At 43.6% G+C, this 20,151-nt stretch overlaps 1 protein-coding gene across 1 annotated transcript in view; it reads left to right on the top strand.

Annotated features, from left to right (window-relative positions):
• The window catches only part of XYLT1 (xylosyltransferase 1), a 164,025-nt gene that overhangs the window by 93,306 nt on the left and 50,568 nt on the right, over positions 1–20,151 (top strand). Inside the window, exon 3 of the mRNA XM_081887983.1 lies at positions 2,490–3,021. Within this exon, the coding sequence (XP_081744109.1) occupies positions 2,490–3,021 (532 nt within the window). The remainder of the gene's footprint in view (positions 1–2,489; positions 3,022–20,151) is intronic.

The raw sequence follows: 20,151 nt of genomic DNA, 5'->3' as shown, positions 1-20,151 counted from the left end.
GGAGCTCAACAGGGCACAGCCAAGGCACGTGTATACTAGTCTCCTAAGTTCTATTAGTTTTTATCTTCATTGTTAATGGTGATGGTTTTAAATTGGTTTGTGGGTTTCGGCCACGTTTGATCTATGGTTTTGTTTGTACTGCTTGGGAAGCATGCGCACGTCTCTAAATTTTCTAAATCAATAAATGAAATATGGTAGGCAGGGAATGAATGGTCCCAGTGGGAACAAAGGCACCAATAAGAGCGTTGTGTTTTTTTCAAAGGCTGATCACAAGAGTGGAAGGGAGGATTTTCATTGAGATCACAACTTGGGGAGCATCCTGCGGTTCCGATAAAAATCGCCACCTTGCACCAACCATGATGTTGGTGAAACATCTGATGTTCTTTTTTGGAGGATAAGGCTATCAATGTCCACTAGCCGAAATGGCTTTGTTTGACCTCCACTGTCAGAGGAAGTAAGCCTCTGAATGTCAGTTGTCGGAAACCAGTGGAGGGGAGAGTGCTCTTACGCTCAGATTCTGCTTGCGGACTTACAAAGAGACATCTGGTTGGCCACTGTAAGAACAGGATCATAGAATCATAAGAGTTGGAAGGGACCCGGAGGATCATCTAGTCCAGTCCTCTGCAACGAAAGAATATGCAGCTGTCCCATATGGGAATTGAACCTGCAAACTTGGCATTATGAGTGCCACTTGGCATTATGAGTGCCAGCTGTCAGAGACTTAGGATGCTGGACTAGATGGGCCTGTGGCCTAATCCAGCAGGGCTTTTCCTACTTTCTTGGAAGCTATTTTTATCCACTTGTCTAGAAATGTTCCCACTAAACCAAGACTGGCCAATGTGGCTGCTCTCCAGATACAACTGGACTCCCAACTCCCATCTTCCCCCATGGTCAAGGACGATGGGCGTGGAAGTCCAGCAACAACTAGAGGATGCCTTATTGGCTACCCCTGCACTAAATCATTCAGGTTTTGCCCTTCTGTTTTCATACATGCAGGTGTGTTTTTTTGAGCAACATACGTATAATTTCTGTATATGTTATCTGTACCGAACCCATGTCATAACCGAAAAGAAATCAGGCTGAGGACATTGGCAAGGCATCGTAAAACACTACTGTGTTTCTGCCTTTCCTTTCCAAAACATATGAACAACTGTGCATGCACAGCGACTAATATTAATATTAATTGTATCATTACCAAATAGATTCTGTGGTTCTCGTCCGCGGGGGGCTGGGGGGGGGATCCCAGCCCCCACAAAAGGCAAGAACATCCCAATAATCTCATTAAAATGAAAGAAGCCGCCATGTTCAATTAGCATAAGTAACCCCAATTTGTAGCAATTGCTTGAGGATAAAGAAAACAGGACAACAAATCATGCAAATGAATAATGCTTAGTCTGTCACAGCAGTGGGAGCGACAGTTCAGTAGAGAAGTTCTGGGTATAATGTTAATAAGCTTTACATTTTTTACATTTGTCTTGCTCTGCTTGAATTATGTTTTCTTTTCAAAGCGATAATGACCCAAAACTACTGAGAGCAAAGAGTTTGAATGTAGGGCGGCAAACATGCAGAATGCTTCCTCCGAATTCGGCTGTGCTGAATGGCTCCGTGCCCCAGAGCGGAATTCGTTTTACTTATTATTTATATCAATCGTTCTAGGCTGCATTTTGACCCAAAGGGAGCCAAAGCAGCTCTCAATGTAAAATCCCCCCTCACCCACACAAAAAAACATCCTAGTCATAAAGCATCGCAACAAAAACACATTTTAAAATAATGTAGCGAACAGCAGAGTGGAACGGAACCATAAAATGGATGGAATCGAAGCCATCTCTCCAAATGGAAGACCAAACAGCAGTGGGAGCTAGTGCCCATTGGGCAGGAGGCAGGGAGACCAACAGTAGGGGGAGCCAGAGCTAATGGGAGACAGAACCACCACCTGACTGGTTGTAAGGAAGGAAGGCAGAAGTTGGTAGGGACCAGCCTTCCAGTGTCAGTAAGGCAAGAGTGGGTAACCCATAACCTTGTCAGAGCTAACTAATTCTAATTTGGTCCTCATCCTCTTCCCTGCTGTGTTCTACACAGTTCTAACTTCCATGCAGCTTTATATTTCAACAGGAACTTTAAAGAGTTTATATAGCTCAAGAAAATCCATTTTTTAAAAGAGATTAAAAAAAAAATAGAATGGAAGAGACAGAAGAGAAATGATTCAGTTCCATATTCCAGGGGTGGCTAGCATGGTGCCCTCCAGATGTTCCTCAACACATTGCTACATTTCCCAGCACCCTTCACAAACAATGATTCGTGTTTGCATGATTCTTTGGAAGGAGCTATTGTGCTTTAAATGTGCATTGAATATGCTTTCAAGGTCTGGTGCAGATGTAACGATGGACCAACGGTCTGATTCAGTGTCAGGCACCTTGGAGATCCACACAGGCCGGTGACCATCCCGAATTATCAGAGCAATAATCGTTTTTCCCCCTTTGCTTCTGCAGGACGGCTACTTTTCCCACCGGCCGAAGGAGAAAATGCGGACGGACAGCAACAACGAAAACTCCGTCCCCAAGGACTTGGAAAATATAGACAATAGCAACTTTGCTCCCAGGACACAGAAGCAGAAGCACCAGGTGGAGCTGGTGAAAAAGCCCCTGAGCAAACAGAAGGAGCGTTTGCGGAGGAAGCTGGAGCAGGAGGAGAAGGTGAAAGAGAACTCGCTCCTGGGGAAAAGCTCCAATGAGGTGCTGCAGTACGGCCACCCGGCCCCAAAGACCAGCATCAACGGCAGCCAGTTGAAAGACATCCACAGGTCCCAGGCCAGGCAGCACCATCTGAAGAAGAATGGGAACAGCTCTCCTGAACTCGCCTACGAGCAGCCCCCCAAATGCGAAATCTCGGGCAAGGAGGCCATCTCCGCGCTCTCCCGAGCCAAATCCAAGCAGTGTCGGCAGGAGATCGCTGAGATGTACTGTCAGCACAAGCAGGGGAAGCTGATGCCGGAGCAAGTGACTCGTTTCTGCCCTCTGGAAGGTAAGTTGGCCCATGAGGAAAGGAGAGATGTGGCTGCCACTCCCGATTTTCAAATAACATAATACAGGGAGCCCTAAAAATGTGCTCTTGAATTTCAAGTGTGAGGAGGGAGTTTCGCAACTTAGGGGCCGCCACAGAGAATGCCCTCTCCCGAACCACCACTACCTGAGCTTCAAGAGGGCATCCTCCACGGATCTTAGCACCCAAGAGGGTCTGTAGGGAAGGAGGTGGTATTTGGGGCTCCCCCCATTTAGGGCTTTGAATGCTAATGATAGTGCATGCTAACACACTGCTCACTCTACTGCTTGGCTGCCTTCTTCATCACTCTACTTGCCTGTTTCAAGATGGACACTGTCGATCTTGCTTGCTAGTAATCTGGGAGCAGAATTGCTGGATTCAGTCACATTTCAACCAATCTTCTCTGCTCACGGAAATCAAACACATAGGCAGATGGTTAGACTAGAAAAAGGTTGAGGAGAGCTCTGCTAGATCAGCCCATCAGACCTAGCATCCTTTTCTGACATTGGCTAACAAGCAACTGGTCTTCAGAAGCACAGGGCAAATAGCCACGGCCAGCCTTATCCTCAGGACAGACAAAAGAAGGTACTTCTTCACACAGCGCATAGTTAAACTGTGGGACTTGTTGTCACCGGAGGCTGCCATGTTGGATGGCTTTAAAGTGGGTGGACAGATTGATGGAGGTGAGGATTACTGGCGGCTACTAGCCCTGATGGCTGTGTTCTGCCGCCATCTTCAGAGGCAGTAATGCTTCTGAATATCAGTTGTTGAAAACACAGGAGGTGAGAATGTTGCACTGGGAGTCCCGCTTCTGGGCTTCCCACAGGCATCTGGTTGGCCACCTTGAAAACAAGATGCTGAACTAGAAGGGCCATTGGCCTGATTCAGCGTCTTCTTGAACTGTTCTTACATTCTAATAAAGGTAAAGGTACCCCTGACCATTAGGTCCAGTCATGGATGACTCTGGGGTTGCGCTCTCTATAGGCCGAGGGAGCAGGCGTTTGTCCGCAGACAGCTTCCGGGTCATGTGGCCAGCATGACTAAGCCGCTTCTGGCGAACCAGAGCAGCACATGGAAATACATTCTAATACCTCCATAAATATCTCTCGTTTGCCATTGGTTGGTGGCCTTTACCTCATCCTGAGGAAGGAAACGCCATATGTCAAACTACACACTGTGTGAAATGGCATTTCCTCCTTCTGTTCCTTCTCCTCAGACATAGAGTTTTGGAGCGAGTTTTGATCAGTGCATATGCCCACCTGCATTCTGTTGTCCCTGAAGAGACTGTCAATCAAATCCCAAACAATGTCTATTTTTTAAATTAAAAAACCAGCAGTTCCATAATTTTCGGCACGACATCTGTATTCTGAGCTATGAAACGTTTACACTACAGTATTAAATTCCTTGTTGAAGCAGCTGATTGATTAAAGAACAACGTTTTCTGGAACTCAGAAGTTCACATATAAATTACTTTCTGGTGTAAAACCAATGACGCTCTCTCTCAAGTTTTGCATACCTGAAATTGCTGGTTGTTGTTTTTTAAGCCTATTTTCTTTTAATTACCCAGAAGGGAAAAATAGATTGCTCTGTATTTTTTCAATTAAATGGAATGAAATGCAAATGGAGAACATATTCTGTTACTCAATATACACTTTCAACGTAGCTGGAAGTTCAGGCTTCAAGCAACCATTAGTTCAGCATTTTGAACACCCGTCCTAAAGCAGTTATTGCTGGGATCTTGAAAATGCACAATTACGATTCTTAATAACCTCTAAAGGGATGTGACTGTCATTTAAAGGTCCCTGTGCAGCAGGCCTGCTTGTTGGTTAATAACATGTTTCTGCTGCCCAGAAAAGAAAAAAAATGGGGAGCCCTTTTTGAGCTTGCTTCACTTCCATTTTGAACAACATGGAAATAAGAGACAAGGTAAGGCAGGGCAGGGCTGCATTTTGCTGCCCAATCCCTGGCATTTGCAAACTCTCCCCTTGACACTCACTGGGACATCAGTCTTGGTTTCAAACTCTGGAGACACTTGCAGTTGTTTATGCTGCACTCACAGATACCAGGAAAGACATATGCAAAATCACAGGTGAGACTACTTGATTTAGGCCACATTCACACCATACATTTAAAGCACTATGATACCACCTTATTATTAGTATTAGTATTAGTATTAGTATTAGTATTAGTACAGTGGTGCCTCGCAAGACGAAATTAATTCGTTCTGCGAATTTTTTCGTCTAGCGAATTTTTCGTCTTGCAAAGCACGAAATCCCATAGGAATGCATTGAAAATCAATTAATACATTCCTATGGTCAAAAAGCCAAATTTGGTACAAGAGTTTATTAAGTGCTCTTTAAAGTCACACATACTGTAAAGAGCATTTCAAAATTCAAACCCAGAATTTTTTTAAAAAAACAGCAGAGTGGCCCAATGGTCACAGAAAATCATAAAAATGCAGAGAAAAAAACACAAACTTCCAGATTCCTGCAAACCCCTCCCCAACTGTTCCCCCAGCCACCCAGCACACAGAAATTCAAATCCAGAAATTTGTTTAAAAAACAGCAGAGTGCCCCAATGGTCACAAAAAATCAGAAAAATGCAGAAAAAAACACACAAGCTTCCAGATTCTTGCAAACCCCTCCCCAACACCAAGTCCTTGAATTCCAAACACCCCAACCCAAAATCCAAACCCCCCCCAAAAAAAAAGTTTTAAAAGCTTAACTTACCAAATGGCTGCAAAAGAAGTTTTGGAAAAGCTTCAAAAATCACCAAAGTCTTTAAAAACCTCAAAAAAGGCTACTATGTACACTGCATTCTATGAGTTGCTCCTCGAAGTCAAGTCACAACTGTTTTAACTGTGTTAAGAAAAAGGAAACATACTTGCAAGACGTTTTCGTCTTGCGAAGCAAGCCCATAGGGAAATTCGTCTTGCGAAGCAGCTCAAAAAATGGAAAACCCTTTCATCTAGCGAGTTTTCCGTCTTGCGAGGCATTCGTCTTGCGGAGCACCACTGTATTAGTATTAGTATTAGTATTATCTTCCAGCAAAGATGCTGCTGCTACTACTACTACTACTAATAATAATAGTAATAGTAATAATAATAATAATACCAAACATTAAAAGCTTCCTGAAACTAAAAAGGTAAAGGGATCCCTGACCATTAGGTCCAGTCATGGCCGACTCTAGGGTTGCGGCACTCATCTTGCTTTACTGGCCGAGGGAGTTGGCGTACAGCTTCCGGGTCATGTGGACTAAGCTGCTTCTGGCGAACCAGAGCAGCACACGGAAACACCGTTCTTCCCCAAACTATGATACTACTTTAAACAGTCATAGTATCCCACCCAAGACTTCTGGGAGCTGTAGTTTGTTAAGAGTGCTGAGTTGTTAGAAAACCCTCTGTTCTGCTCTCAGAACTACAGTTCCCAGAGTTCCCTGTGGAGAGGGCTTGATTGTCAAGCCACTCGGAGAATCGTAACTCTGTGAGGGGAATAGGGGCCTCCGAAGGACTCTCAGCACCCTTGGTGCCCAGTAAACAACAGCCTTGTTGTGAAGAGTGAGGGAGACAGAATTGTCACTATCATTGGAATAATGTTGCTTTTTACCTGATTGCTGCGAATGAGTCTTGGGTTTGGATGAAAGGGAGTTAATGGGCCAGAATGACTGTCTGATGTCCCTTAGTGGTCAGTGAGCAATTTGTGCCAGCCACATCCTTTGTTTGGAAAAATTGCAGGTAATTGAGCCAAGATGAGTGATGGATATCTCTTTAAGGGCACTAATTGTTAGAGGGTGATTTCCCAGTCCCACATCTTCCCTGGAATGTGGAAAGCCATTTGGGGAAAGTGGAACACCTTTCCCATCACCCACTCCTAGCTAAAGGTTTGGGGTTGATGTGTGAAGTCTGTGTATGAGAAAAGCTGCACTTAAAATTTGGGAGACAAACATAGGGAGAGAAAAATGAGCTGTGTCCCTGGAAGGCTGAAAATATCTTGGGGCCGCTCTCTCTGGGGATCTGGTGTTGGGCAGTGGGTCTGCTGATTTGATAACAGTGCTTAAGCGATTAGCCTCTGTCGTTGCTAAAGGTGCAAAATCTATTGCCCTCCAATTTGCTAGACTTCAGCTCCCATCAATCCTATTCAGCATAGCCAATGTTAAGGGATGATAGGAGCTGCAGTCCCATAACATCTGGAGAGATGCAGTTCTCTACCCCTGGCCTATGCCCAGCTTGCATATTTGAAAGTAATTGCTCTAAGTCTGCAATGAGCTCTTTGGTAGTGCTGGTGGACTCTCCTTGGTTGGAAGTTTCTAAACCAGCCTTTCTCAACCTGTGGGTGGGAATCAGGGTGTAGCGTACAACAAATGCAGACAGGAGCCTGGCCACTTCCTTTTTATTTCCAGGATGCGCTATGCTTGTGTCAGCATCACTTCCCATTGGCCACAGGAATCGACTCCTGCCAATTTCCATTTTGTCCCCATCTCTGGGGATAATTGATAGTCCGGAGAACCAACCAGGGTGTAATATTTAATATTAATGCCTGCTCTCATGCTGGTTGTGAATTAGCTTTGCTAGACTCAATCATATGTCCTCAGCAGGCACATGTGTAATTAAAAAGGAGCACACATCGGGTTCACAGTTGCACTGAGATCTGCCTGCTGTAAAAGGGCCGTATGTTCCTTTGGGTTTGCATACTGGAGGAATGTAATTATGGTATTGCTAAATACTTCGAGGGTTCTGGTAGATTCTCCCCCACCAAAAAAAAATAAAATTATTTTTTAAAAGAACACTCTCCTTACCTGGAGCAATGCTATTTCCAAAATAGAAGGGTGGGTTGTTTTTTAGCACAGGATTTCTTGCTGTGCTTTCCTAATGAATAAAAGCAATGGATGCACAAAGGGAAGCTGGATTTTTGCTGAAGTTCAGTTTTTGCGCACACCAGAAAATGGATTGGGTAGGAGTAATGTTCACACAAAAACTGACTTTCCACACTTTTTTTTCATCTCCCTCCATCCCACACTTGTTGTTGTTGTTGTTTAGTCGTTTAGTCATGTCCGACTCTTCGTGACCCCATGGACCAGAGCACGCCAGGCACTTCTGTCTTCCACTGCCTCCCGCAGTTTGGTCAGACTCATGCTGGTAGCTTCGAGAACACTGTCCAACCATCTCGTCCTCTGTCGTCCCCTTCTCCTTGCCCCCTCCATCTTTCCCAGCATCAGGGTCTTTTCCAGGGACAGATAGGTAGCCGTGTTGGTCTGCCATAGTCAAAACAAAAAAAATTCCTTCCAGTAGCACCTTAAAGACCAACTAAGTTAGTTCTTGGTATGAGCTTTCGTGTGCATGCACACTTCTTCAGATACACTGAAACAGAAGTTTCCAGACCCTTCTATATAGTGAGAGGAGGAGTCTTCTCTTCTCATGAGGTGGCCAAAGTATTGGAGCCTCAGCTTCAGGATCTGTCCTTCCAGTGAGCACTCAGGGCTGATTTCCTTAAGAATGGAGACGTTTGATCTTCTTGCAGTCCATGGGACTCTCAAGAGTCTCCTCCAGCACCATAATTCAAATAATTCATAATCCCACACTTAGAATCATAGAATTTTTGAGTGAAAAGGGACCTGAGAGTCATCTAGTCCAAATGTAGGAATCTCAATTAAAGAACCCCTGGCAGGTGGCCATCCAACCTCTGTTCAAATTTGAAAGGAGAGGAAAAGAGGTGAACTTGGGAGAAAGCTATATTTGACAGGGAAGAATCAGAGAGAACTGGGTTGTTTGAAAGGAAGGGAAAAGCGAGGATGGGAGAGGGGGGCCCTGCTTCACTTCAGATCAACAAGCACCAGCTTGAAAGTCAGGAAAGCCTGGTTTAAAAATATGTCTTGTTAATGAATGGTTAGGAGATACAGAGCAAATCACATTGAAGCATGGCATTTGAGATGTGGTTTCCTTTGGGCCTTAATTGGATTAGTGGGATCATATTAAAGATATAGCGACTATGCGATGTTTAGAGGATTATTCAGCCCCTTTCTCTTTTTCATTTTTTGAATCATCTAATCCTGTTGATTGGGAGCTGCTTTAGAGTTAACTGCAACCAGGCAAGCGAGACCCAAGTTTCGGTCTCCCATCTGTTCCCAAGTGCCTCTTGCCTTACCGCAGCGGAATTTCACAGAAATGGAAACAAGCGTGGTGGCTTTTCCAGAAGATGCCCACACTATAGCTAAGCCCCACTTTCGCTTAGTGCTACACCAAGTACTCCAGATTGCACACGTCAACCCTGATGGTTTCCCAGTCATTTAAACTTTAGGAAACACTTCTTAACTATCAGAGCATTTCCAGGAACGCAGTAAGCTCCTGGAGATATCAAGAATCCTCTGTCCCTGAAAGGCTTTTTTCTTTCTTTCTTTTTTTAAGGCTTTCAGGGATGTGTTTAGATATTAGAGACACTTGCCAAGGTTAGGGCAGGAGTGGTCAAAGAAGGTGGTTAGAGTGGGGCCAAATTAGGCAGAACATATGAAAGTATGAGATGTCCCTATGGATGGGTAGATCTCAGTTTTGGTTTCTCTCTCATTTCTTCATGTTTCCAGTCTTAAAGTTCAGCTCCCCACATTTCCACATCAGTTTGCAACATTTTTTCTAAGTCCTCATGAAAATTGATCAGTGTTTTAGTGGGAATTTCTCCTAAAATACAAAAAAAAATGGCATTGTGCCTGATGTACTCAATTTTTGCAAAGCAATTTTCCTTAATAGAATTAATTTGTGAATAGATGCATTTTTACAGACACTGTCCCCTGGCATATGTGTTTTCGTACCCTTTACTTGGTGGAAGAGGGGCATTACAAAATTCAGAGAGAAGTGTGAATTTGAAGAGATGGCTGTGTTTTGCTTCTTGTATTGTTTTGGGAACTGCAGATTAGGTAGAATTACCTTTAAATGCAATCTGAATTGAACTTCTCCCCCGCCCCTAGTCCCTGGAGAACTGGCCAGATGGACAGATTGTCTGATATGGTATGAGACAAGTTTCTGTCTTCTTTAAGAAGGAAATGCTCCTCCAAAATTTCCCCCTATTAGTGGGAATGTCTTGGGGAGAGGATTTTTCCATGGAGTTGGGGCAAACCTTTGGTTCCTGCCCACCTTCTTAGCAACAGACTATTGTTACACCCCCACCTTGGCAACAGGCTTTTGTCCTGAGTCAATACAGGGTTAACATACGTGGAATATATTTTTATCATAAACTTTTAGCTGCAGAGATTTGATGTAAGGTGGTGAAGACAGAAAGGCTCTATTTTGTTATGTGTGTGCTATTGTAACTCAGCACACACACACACCCCCTATGAGTAATCTCCCAAAGCCTGCCAAACAGAACCAGTGTTAATTGCTTATGCTAGAATCTATTTGCTGTTGGAAATGTCACACCATAAATTATGTTTCATTTCTCCATCTGACAAGCAATGTACCCGAAATAAATTGGTCCCGTTTCCACTCTTCTCCCTCCGCTCTGATGTCAAATTTATTTGTGGTATCCTTCAATTGATATCCACGGTGTGTGTCGTGGGTTGCGTTGCTGTTGTTTTTTGGAACTGCAAAAAGAAACCCACAAAAAACCCCTCTAATCAATGTTAAAATAGCTGAAATGCTGTTAATAAGCACAACAACAGCAGCAGCAACAACAACAACAACAGAGTGTGGTTGGTGCAAACAGTCCAAGCAGGATGGTGCAATTTAGTAGATTTTGGGGGGATTAAAATTGCACTGAGACCGTTCTTTTCAGCAGTGGAAAGCAAAGCAAAGCCGATTGACAGTCTTGCTAGGGAGAGAAACGACACTTGTTTATTCACGAGTGTCAGGGCTGGAGTCCTAAACAGGTCAGTGAGGAAGGATGCAGATCTCTGTTGTCAGTGAAGCGAAAAAATTATTCAAGGAAATGAACATACAATGCGGCGTAGTGGTCTCAGAAACCCTTCCCAGTAGGTCTTGTGGAGCAGTTGCCAGGACTGAAGGTCCCTGCCTTCCACCTTTTCTAAGGCTCCCATCTAAGAAAGCAAGAGTCCTGAGCCCTCTTCGAGTGAGCTCCCGATTCTTCCTTTGAAGTCAAATCTCCTGGTGCCAGGTGATTGACTGGTGAGAAGCCCCACCCACCTAGCAAAGGTGACCTAAGGAGGGTGGGCCTGTTCTGCATCCAGCCCAACATCCAGATCCAGTTCTCCAACCCTAGACTATACTGGTAACTGGGTGGACTAATGGTTTCTGGCCACAACTGCTGTGTTCCACCTCTCCTGTTGGGGTCAGTATACCTTTGAATGCTAGTTTTGTGGAATCACAAGTGGGTGGGAGTGGTCTTGCCCCCAGCTCTTGCTTTGGGGATTCCAACTGGGGCCTTTGGTTGGCCACTGTGAGAACAGGATGTAGGGCTGGATGGGCCTTTGGCCTGATCCTGCAGGGTTCATCTTAAGCTGCTAATGCTCTGAACTCGGTAAACAACAGCTTCCTATCTTGGCCTTATTTCCCTTTGGATCTGCTGCCCCCTGTGAGAAAGTGAAGAGTCTGCTCTGTCCATGTTTCATTGTCCTAAAGAGAAGGAGGGGAAGTTACGTTATCGATCAACCAGGCTTTTAATATGCCCGAAATAGAGCAAAATGAGAGATGGAATCAATAAAGATTATTTCCCTGAGTCTAATTTGAGCCTTTTGCCGTGATAAATCCTCCCCCCTCCTCCTTTCTCTCACTTCTTTTTTTGGTGACATCCATGGCGTTTGTTATATTACATCAATATTGTTGCCTTTTCGGTTAATTTATTTCATCTGTGACGCTTTAGAGGCCGTGGTTAACTGCCCGCAGTTACCTGCGCTTTGAAGGATTAGAACCTAAAAATGGATTATGTGAGATCAAAGCAGAGGAGAAGAGATTTGAATCAGGCTGCCTGAGCATCCATTCCTGCGAGGGTTGGCATAGTTTTGTTCCTTCTATCTGGAAGGCCGAGGAAATCCGTGCAGAGTTTAGGAAAGACAATTCGATCCAACTGGGGCATGGGAAGCCTTCTACGGAGTGAGGCTTTGTCTACACTGGCTGGCAGTGTCTCTGTAGGGATACAGAAAGCAGTCCCTCCCAGCCCTAACTGGGGATCAAACAGGGGACCTTCTGCTCACAAAGCGGATTCTCTCCCACTGAGCTGTGGCCCTTGCTCAGTGCTTGCATCAGTACCTCAGAAGCAAGAACCAGAGTGTCCCCAGATCTCCTTGTACATCTTTGAACTCATACCTGCCAATGCTTATCTGTTACATGTGCTAACAGAAGTACTCATTTAGAGATCTTTACTGAAAAACAATTGTGCACCACCAACACTTTAAAAAAGAATAAAGATGAACAGCATTGCAGTTACCTTAGAAATCTTGCCTTGCTTATTACTTCAGGGAAAATAACCAGTAAATGCCAATATTATCTTAGCTAGTGTAAGAGAATTAGCAAGAAGCATGTGGTATAAAAACGTTTATTTGAGCAAAATGGCCAACAGAAAGTGAAAATTGCTTTGCAGCTTGAAACACCAGCGCAGAGATGTGAAACAGTAAAATGATGAAGGTGATTACAACTTATACAGGCTACCATTCCCCCTGGGGCCATAAACTTAAACTGCTTCTGGTATAAATCTATAATATATAGGCAGAGAGATGCCTTATATAGACTTATTCAGGTGTTTCCCACCACCACCACCCATTTAAAGTGGGCAAATTGTTTTAACGATCGTTGCTGTTATGTATACAGTGTGTTACAAGCTATTGTGAAACACCCTAGATGATACAGAAATCTAAATAAATCAGAATTATGGGATATTGAGGCCTTAGCTCAGGATAGGTTGTTATAAGAAGGCCTCCAGATAATTAGCTGTAGGGCAAAGATACAGAACCTGTGGCCCTCCAGATGTTGCTGGACTACAGTTCCCATCATCCCAGACCATTGGCCGTGCTAACTGGGGCTGATGGGAATTGGAGTCCAAAAGCATCTGGAAGGTCAAAAATACCTCCCTCTTCCCCTAGTGGAGGCTGGTCCACTGCTGACCTCTCTATATAACCAGTCAGGTGGTGGCTCTGTGTCATGGACTGGCTGGATGCAAGGAGAGATGGGAGGCACCAGTTGGGGAACCTCCCAGGGAACCCGGCTCTGAGCCAGAGGATTGGTGGTGGAACAATGATGAGCGGTCAGAGAGAGATGAGGGAGCAGACTGAGTGGAGGTGGTGTTGGAAGCTGAAGAGGCAACAGGGTTTAGTGAGCAGGACGGGGCTGTGGCAGAGAGCAGTCCAGAAGCAGAGGCAGAAGCTGAGGCGGGTCAAGAGGCAGAGATGAGGCAAGCTGCTGAAGAAGCCTCTTACTGCAACCAGCTTTCCTCCCAGAAGAAGTATGAAGAGGGCGGAACAAAGAGAGACAAGACAAATTAGAGTGAGGCTGCTGGGGAAGGAAGCAAGGGAGGAGGAGACTTAAGGAGCAGTGGGAAGGCGGGGTCTTCAACTGCCTCATCGGGGCAAGACCTATTGGGAAGAGTACCAGTGGGTGCTAGCCACCCCTTCCTGGAAGGGGTGGTGGGCATCAGTTCTTTAAAAAAGGGGGGGGGAGTCAGCATAACCAGCCCTTCCCAAGAGATTGCGTCATTTATAGACATATTCTCAGCAGAGCTGGAGCGTTTCGTAGCCAAGGAGCCCTCGCAGGGCGGGCAGTACATCGAAAAAGCACCTCTCTGCATCCACCAAATAGATGATCCTTGTATAACCATTTAGTATTCACTGTGATGGTGTTGATTATGATGAACTAATTAGCTGTTAAGTGATGTGATAGGTATTTTTAATAGGGAATTCATTCTAATTCCACAGTAATGAATGTACTGTTACTTTTAAGTGCTATTTGTTTATGCATATGAGTCGATGGAGGGGGGGGGGACACGGCGGGCTCCTATGCTCCAACAAAGCAAGGAAATAATTGTGATTTGTCTCCGAGGGATGATAGCATCTTCATAATTAGAAATGTCAAAAAAGCAAGTTTGCTGTTAAGATTATTGGTCTGGCAAGATAGCTATCCTTGTAAATTAGATTCCATATCGCTGTATCTCGCTTGTACATGTCGCATACCAGCGTCCTGGTTATTAGGCGCTGATTTGTAAAACACAAAAATGATTTCAGCAATTGCTTATGACTATGAAATCCTAAATGAAGAGAATTATATTTTGTTTTGATGTTTTGGTTTTTTTAAAAAAAAATGCATAAAAAGCTACTTTGCCGGTGCATTCTGGTTCCATATAGAATGCAGTTTGCATGCGACTGGATAGTAGCCAGGAGAATATTCAAATAACAAAAATGACTGGCATGCTGATCAGACTCCCTATACCTGTGAAATGCAGGTTGAAGAGGTTAGCTTAGAGACCATAGCATCATGGAATTGTAGAGTTGGGACCCTAAGGGTCATCATCCCTAACCATTGGCCATCCTGTCGGAGTGATTGGAACTGGGGTCCAAAACAACTGGAAGGTACTACATTAGCTATCCTTTGATTTAGACCAGGGGTCAACAAACCTTTCAGCAGGGGGCTGCTCCACTGTCCCTCAGACCTTGAGGGGGGCCGGAGTATATTTTGAAGGAAAAAATATGAACGAATTCCTATGCCCCACAAATAACCCAGAGATGCATTTTAAATAAAAGCACACATTCTACTCATGTAAAAACACACTGATTCCCGGACCATCCATGGGCCGGATTTAGAAGGCGATTGGGCTGGATCTGGACCCCGGGCCTTAGTTTGCCTACCCATGATTTAGACTTTCTCCATGCCCCCCAGATCATGTAGATTAAGAAAACCAGAGTTTCACAAATTGGGCTAGCCACATCACCCTCCACATTAGTTGACTGGATTTCTGCCGTTTCCCCTTTTTTGCTGCAGAGAACCACACAAAGTGCATAACCAGACAGGCTGAACAGATGCTACCACATTTGGACCAATTGCATTTCAAAGTGCTGGTGTTACCCTTTATTGCTGTAACCAGTGGAAATTGAAAAGCATTTCATGCGTCATATCCAATGCTAGTCCTCCTCAAAAGTAGTCCCATTGAAATTAATGCTTTTAGATGTTTCCAATCAGTATAATGGGTCAACCTTGAGTGGGCCTAGCATTGAATACAATCCCATCAATCGCAATTTGTAGCAAACGTAGATTTTATAAAGCATTGTGAAAACTTCAAAGGAAAGACAGAGGTGATATTTATGAGGAATATTGTCTTTTCCAGATATTCTGCTTTGATTAGCAGCTATCTTGTCTCTTATCCATGACTCTAGAAGATGCTTTAAAATCATGCTTTGAGGGTGGTGGGAGCAAGGATCCTGGAAGAAAAAGAAAACCACAACATTATAAAAAAAGAGAGATAAGTACTGGTAGTGCAGTGGCAGAAGAGATCATCTAGAAATCCCCCAGAGGCAGAATATCGGCTAGTCTGGAAAAAGATTCAGCCCAAGAGGTGAAAACAGTGATTGAAAGCAAGTGAGTAGGAGGGTGTGATAATGGTAAGATGGCTTCTGCAATTGTTGCTCAAGCTGAGTAGCTGTTTTGTCGCCTGTGTTGTACTGTTGAAATCAATTATGCTAATTGTGTGAATAAGTGCTATTAAAAATAACAAAGGGTTGCAGAATGTAGCCCTACCCTGTGGTTCCAGTAATGCAGCTATAATGATCATTTATTGGCACAATCTAAATAAATAGTGTGTGGATCTGCAAAAGGAACGGCGTTCTGCTATGCCTGCTACCCATTTATCTTCGATAAGTGATGTACACAATGCAGCTGCGTAATGTGTCAGTAGGCAGAAACATTCTAGTATGCATTATATGTTAGAGCATAAGAAGCTTGCCTTTAGACCAAGTCAGACCCTTGGTTCATCTAGCTCAGTGTTGTCCACACTGGCTGGCAGAAACTCTTTAGGGTTTCAGACTGGGGACATTCCCAGCCCTACCTGCAGATGTCAGGCATTGAACCCGAGACCTTCTGCACTCCCTTCTGGAGTCTTTGAATGTAAAGGATAGGATGTTGTCCTGAATGTGGTCCCACTTCTGACACCCTGTTGCCTAATTGATGCAGGTGTGGGTAATGCATAGCTGTCAACTTTGCCCTTTTTTAAAAGAGAAATTCCCTTATTCCGAATAGGTTTCCTCGCAAGTAAAGGGAAAAATTGACAGCTATGGGGTATTTTAGCATGCGTGTCAACAGGGGTTTATAGCACTCCCTAGCAGGGTCCTTTAAAAAAACTCCACATGCCTGTTGCAGCATTTCTGCTAATCCAAGGGGAAGAAGATGGACAGAACCAGCTAGGTTGTACTTTATGGGACAGCACATAGCTAAGCCGCTTGCCTCCTGATTGCAACACAAAACTCACCAACTTCTATTTTGATGTCTTAACTTTCAGCACAGATATCAAAGGAGCTCAGGGTGGCATTCATGGTTCTCTCCTTCCTCATTTAATTCCCTCAAGAACCCTGTGAGGTAGGTTAGGCTGAGAGGCAGTGACTGGCACAAGGTCACCCAGTGAGCTTCATGGCTGAGTGAGGATTTGAACCCTGGTTTCCCAGGTCCAAGTCTGACACTCTAACCACTGCTCCATACTGGTTGAAAACATACCAAAGTATAGTACATAGCAGTTTATGGAAGGCCACTGAGGCCTTTAGCAAAGGCAGGAATCATAGAATTGTAGATTTGGAAGGGGCCACAAGGATCATCTAGTCCAGGCATGTCCAACCAGTAGATCTTTTGCCCCACATCAGGCTCGAACCCACAGCCCTGAGATTCAGAGTCTCACGCTCTACTGACTGAGCTAATAGGGACTACAGATCTTTTCTTACTCAACCAAGCACATGCTGTTATCATTGTATGTGGCGCAAGTAAATGCTGCATAGGGGGTTATTGATCATTTAAATGTCATCCCCAAACGTACACCTCAGCTTCTAAATATTAATAAATAAAAAACTATTAAGAGTAATTGCAATCCTGCTGATTCTCAACAACCAATTGTTTTAGCTCTATTATTATCTGCCTGTTCTTTAAACAATTTAGAAAGAAAAATGCAATTTTATATCGATCTTTTTTTCTTGTTCCATTAAAAGGAATTGATTTGCTTCCCTTGTATAGCATCAAGCTGAAATTACCCTGACATTCACTGCTTGAGAAAAGAAGGCATCTTTTGAAGAGGTTGGGGCCCCCATAGTGGTGTTGGTGGGTGAGAGATTCGGGAACATGCTTTTGTTCACTACAGGAAACTTTCAGGCTGATCCCAAGACTCACTGCGCTGGGAGATGAAATGCTAAGAATAAGCTCTATTGAACACTCTCCTAGCGTAATCTCACCCAGACATGATGACATGCAAATGCTGCCTCTAGGGGTGGGAGAACCCCTCAATTTTGGTTTCTCTCCGTTTCTTATTTTTCCCCCCAACCATAAAGTTCTCCACATTTCCACATCAGTTTGTGATTTAAAAGAAGAAAAAGCCTCATGAAAATTCATCAACTTTGTAGTGTGACTGTCTCCTGATGTACACATGACTTTATGTGTACAAAGCAATCTCCTCTAATCTAAAAAAAAATCTTTGTGTGTTATTTTCACTAAAACATGCATTTATTGAGCACATTTTGTACCCTTTCCTGGCTGGTGAACTGCATTGCAAACTTCAGAGGTTTGTGTGCCTTCTGAAGGATGGCTGTATTTTGACTCTGGTATTGTAGATGTGCTTTCACACACAAACATTCTCCTCCATCCCTAGTTATTGTTGCAATATTGTTGCCCGTAAACACACAGAAGCCAAATCATAGGATCTGGGTGCCAGATTTGACCACTCCAGTGGCATTTTGGTCACTGAAAGTTTATGATCAAACAGCCACTTCTTGTAATGTAGTCGAGTTTCATTTTGGTTTGTTTGGCTTGGTGGTTTTCTACTTGTTTCTGCCAAGCTATTCCCACTTGCCCCACACTCTCACTTCAGCTGATCACTGCTGCTTTGCCTACACAGGTAGATTTCAATGGTCACATGGTGTCATTGCAAACATCAGGTGATGGAGAGGTGGGAAGCCTTCCCCAACAGGGAATGGGGGAAGATAAGGATCAGGCCCACAAACAGAATCCATGATAATTCTCATTGGGAATATTGTACACAGGGAGGGGAGGTTGAACTCTCCCCCCCCCCATGCTACTATTAGAAAGGGGAGTTCTCACTGGCTCCAACTTCTTTTTTAAAATGCTAGCGTGATTCCAAATGGCATGCTCAATGTCACATGGAATCACTCATTTTTAGGACTCATTCAGATCTAGCACTAAACAAGTGGGACTGGGCAATAAACGATGGTTTGTTAAAACAAGAGAGCTTCATAAACCATCATTTAGCACCATATCCAGACAAGGTCTTAACACTGGCCAGTGTATATTATATTTTAGTAGCATGATAAAACCCCTTTTCGGAAACCATCTTTCTGAGAATGGTTCGTCCTCCTCCATTCAAGGAATATTTTCTAACGTTTCCTAAGCTAAAATGCCTCATATGAAAGAACAGAAATTACAGGGGTCTCTGATGTCCTGCTTTAAAAGATATTGGTTTCTCATTGAAAAAACTGTTACTCCCAAAAACAAAACCCAACCCATCAAGGAAGAGAAACCTGTACCTCTCCAGATGTTGGGCTTCATGAGCCCCAGCCAGCATGTGTCAGGGGTGATGTGAGTTGGAGTCCAACCACATCTGGAGGACCAGAGGATCTCCATCCCTTATACATCAGGCCCCACTGTGGGATCTCACTTGATCTAGAGTTCAGTGACTCTTAACCGAGCAGGCTGGTATCATGCACGCTAAAGTGAAATACGTTGATCTCTTCCTAATGTAGGGGAACAACCATAGCTCAGTGGCAGAGCACACACTTTCTGTGCAGACAGGCCCAGGTTCGGTCACCAATATCTCCAATCAAAATGGTGCTCCTCAAACATTTTGAAGTGGGAACCACCTATAGGCTTAATTAATCTTCTGAACTTTGTTTTTTCCTGTTTATAACAGAAAACACAGAATTATTATATTACTAGTTCAATACAATTTTATATTTTATTTTATAAAATAAAATAAAAAATGTCCAGTAGCACCTTAGAGACCAACTAAGTTTGTTCTGGGTATAAGCTTTCGTGTGCATGCAGATACACTGAAACAGAAGTCACCAGACCCTTATATATAGTGGGAGGTGTTGTGATGTGGGGTTTGTGATTTCAGCTCTCTTGACATAATATGCTGGAGACAGTTCTCTAGTAACACTTCTTTATTAAAGCAAACAAGACTGAGACCTGAGGAGGGGAGAGCTACATTTATAGGGACAGGGAACTAGCTAGAAAGGATACATTTTGGAGGAAACAATATCAGGCAATCACAGTCCTGCCTTTTGGAGGAAACCAATAAGACAGAGGATCCAAATACAGCAGCTTAAATGAACCAATAGTAGCTGTACCCTCTGGAACCAAAAGGCAGTTACTTTACCCTAATGCAAATACAGACAATAATAATACAGATATAAAATCCTTTGACTCAATACACAACAGGAGGGTGGGGTGGTGTTTTTCTCAGAAGGGTAGGAGGAGATGGGTAATTGACTCAATGACTCAATGGGTACAAGAATCCAATATCTCTATTCAGACCAGGTTTCTCCATAGTTTTCAGTTTAATGATAAGTTACTAAACTTTAGCATGCACACAAAAGCTTATACCCAGAACAAACTTAGTTGGTCTCTAAGGTGCTACTGAACATTTTTTATGAATTTATTTCTACTACATCAGACCAACACGGCTACCTACCTGAATTTATAGTTTGTTTTTTCATTAATAATGTGTGTGTGTGTGTGTGTTTGTACGCACATACATATTGTATCTATTTACACGTTTTATATTTATTGTGCCTACTTAATACATTTACTTTGTACAAAGATACAGTTCAAGGCTGCATTCACATGGAAATTTATTCCCTTTTCTTGATGTTTCCCTTATTACAATATGAACTTTCCCATGACCTAAAATCCACTTCCATAAATAGAACGGAATCTAACACAAGTTTTGCAAATTTCTGTGTTGTTTCCAGAAAAAAAATTCA

Source organism: Podarcis melisellensis, assembly GCF_964234715.1.
Source record: "Podarcis melisellensis genome assembly, chromosome: 14".
NCBI lineage: Eukaryota > Metazoa > Chordata > Lepidosauria > Squamata > Lacertidae > Podarcis > Podarcis melisellensis.
The sequence above is the reverse complement of the archived record's forward strand: the minus strand, read 5'-3'. Positions and strand labels throughout refer to the sequence as shown.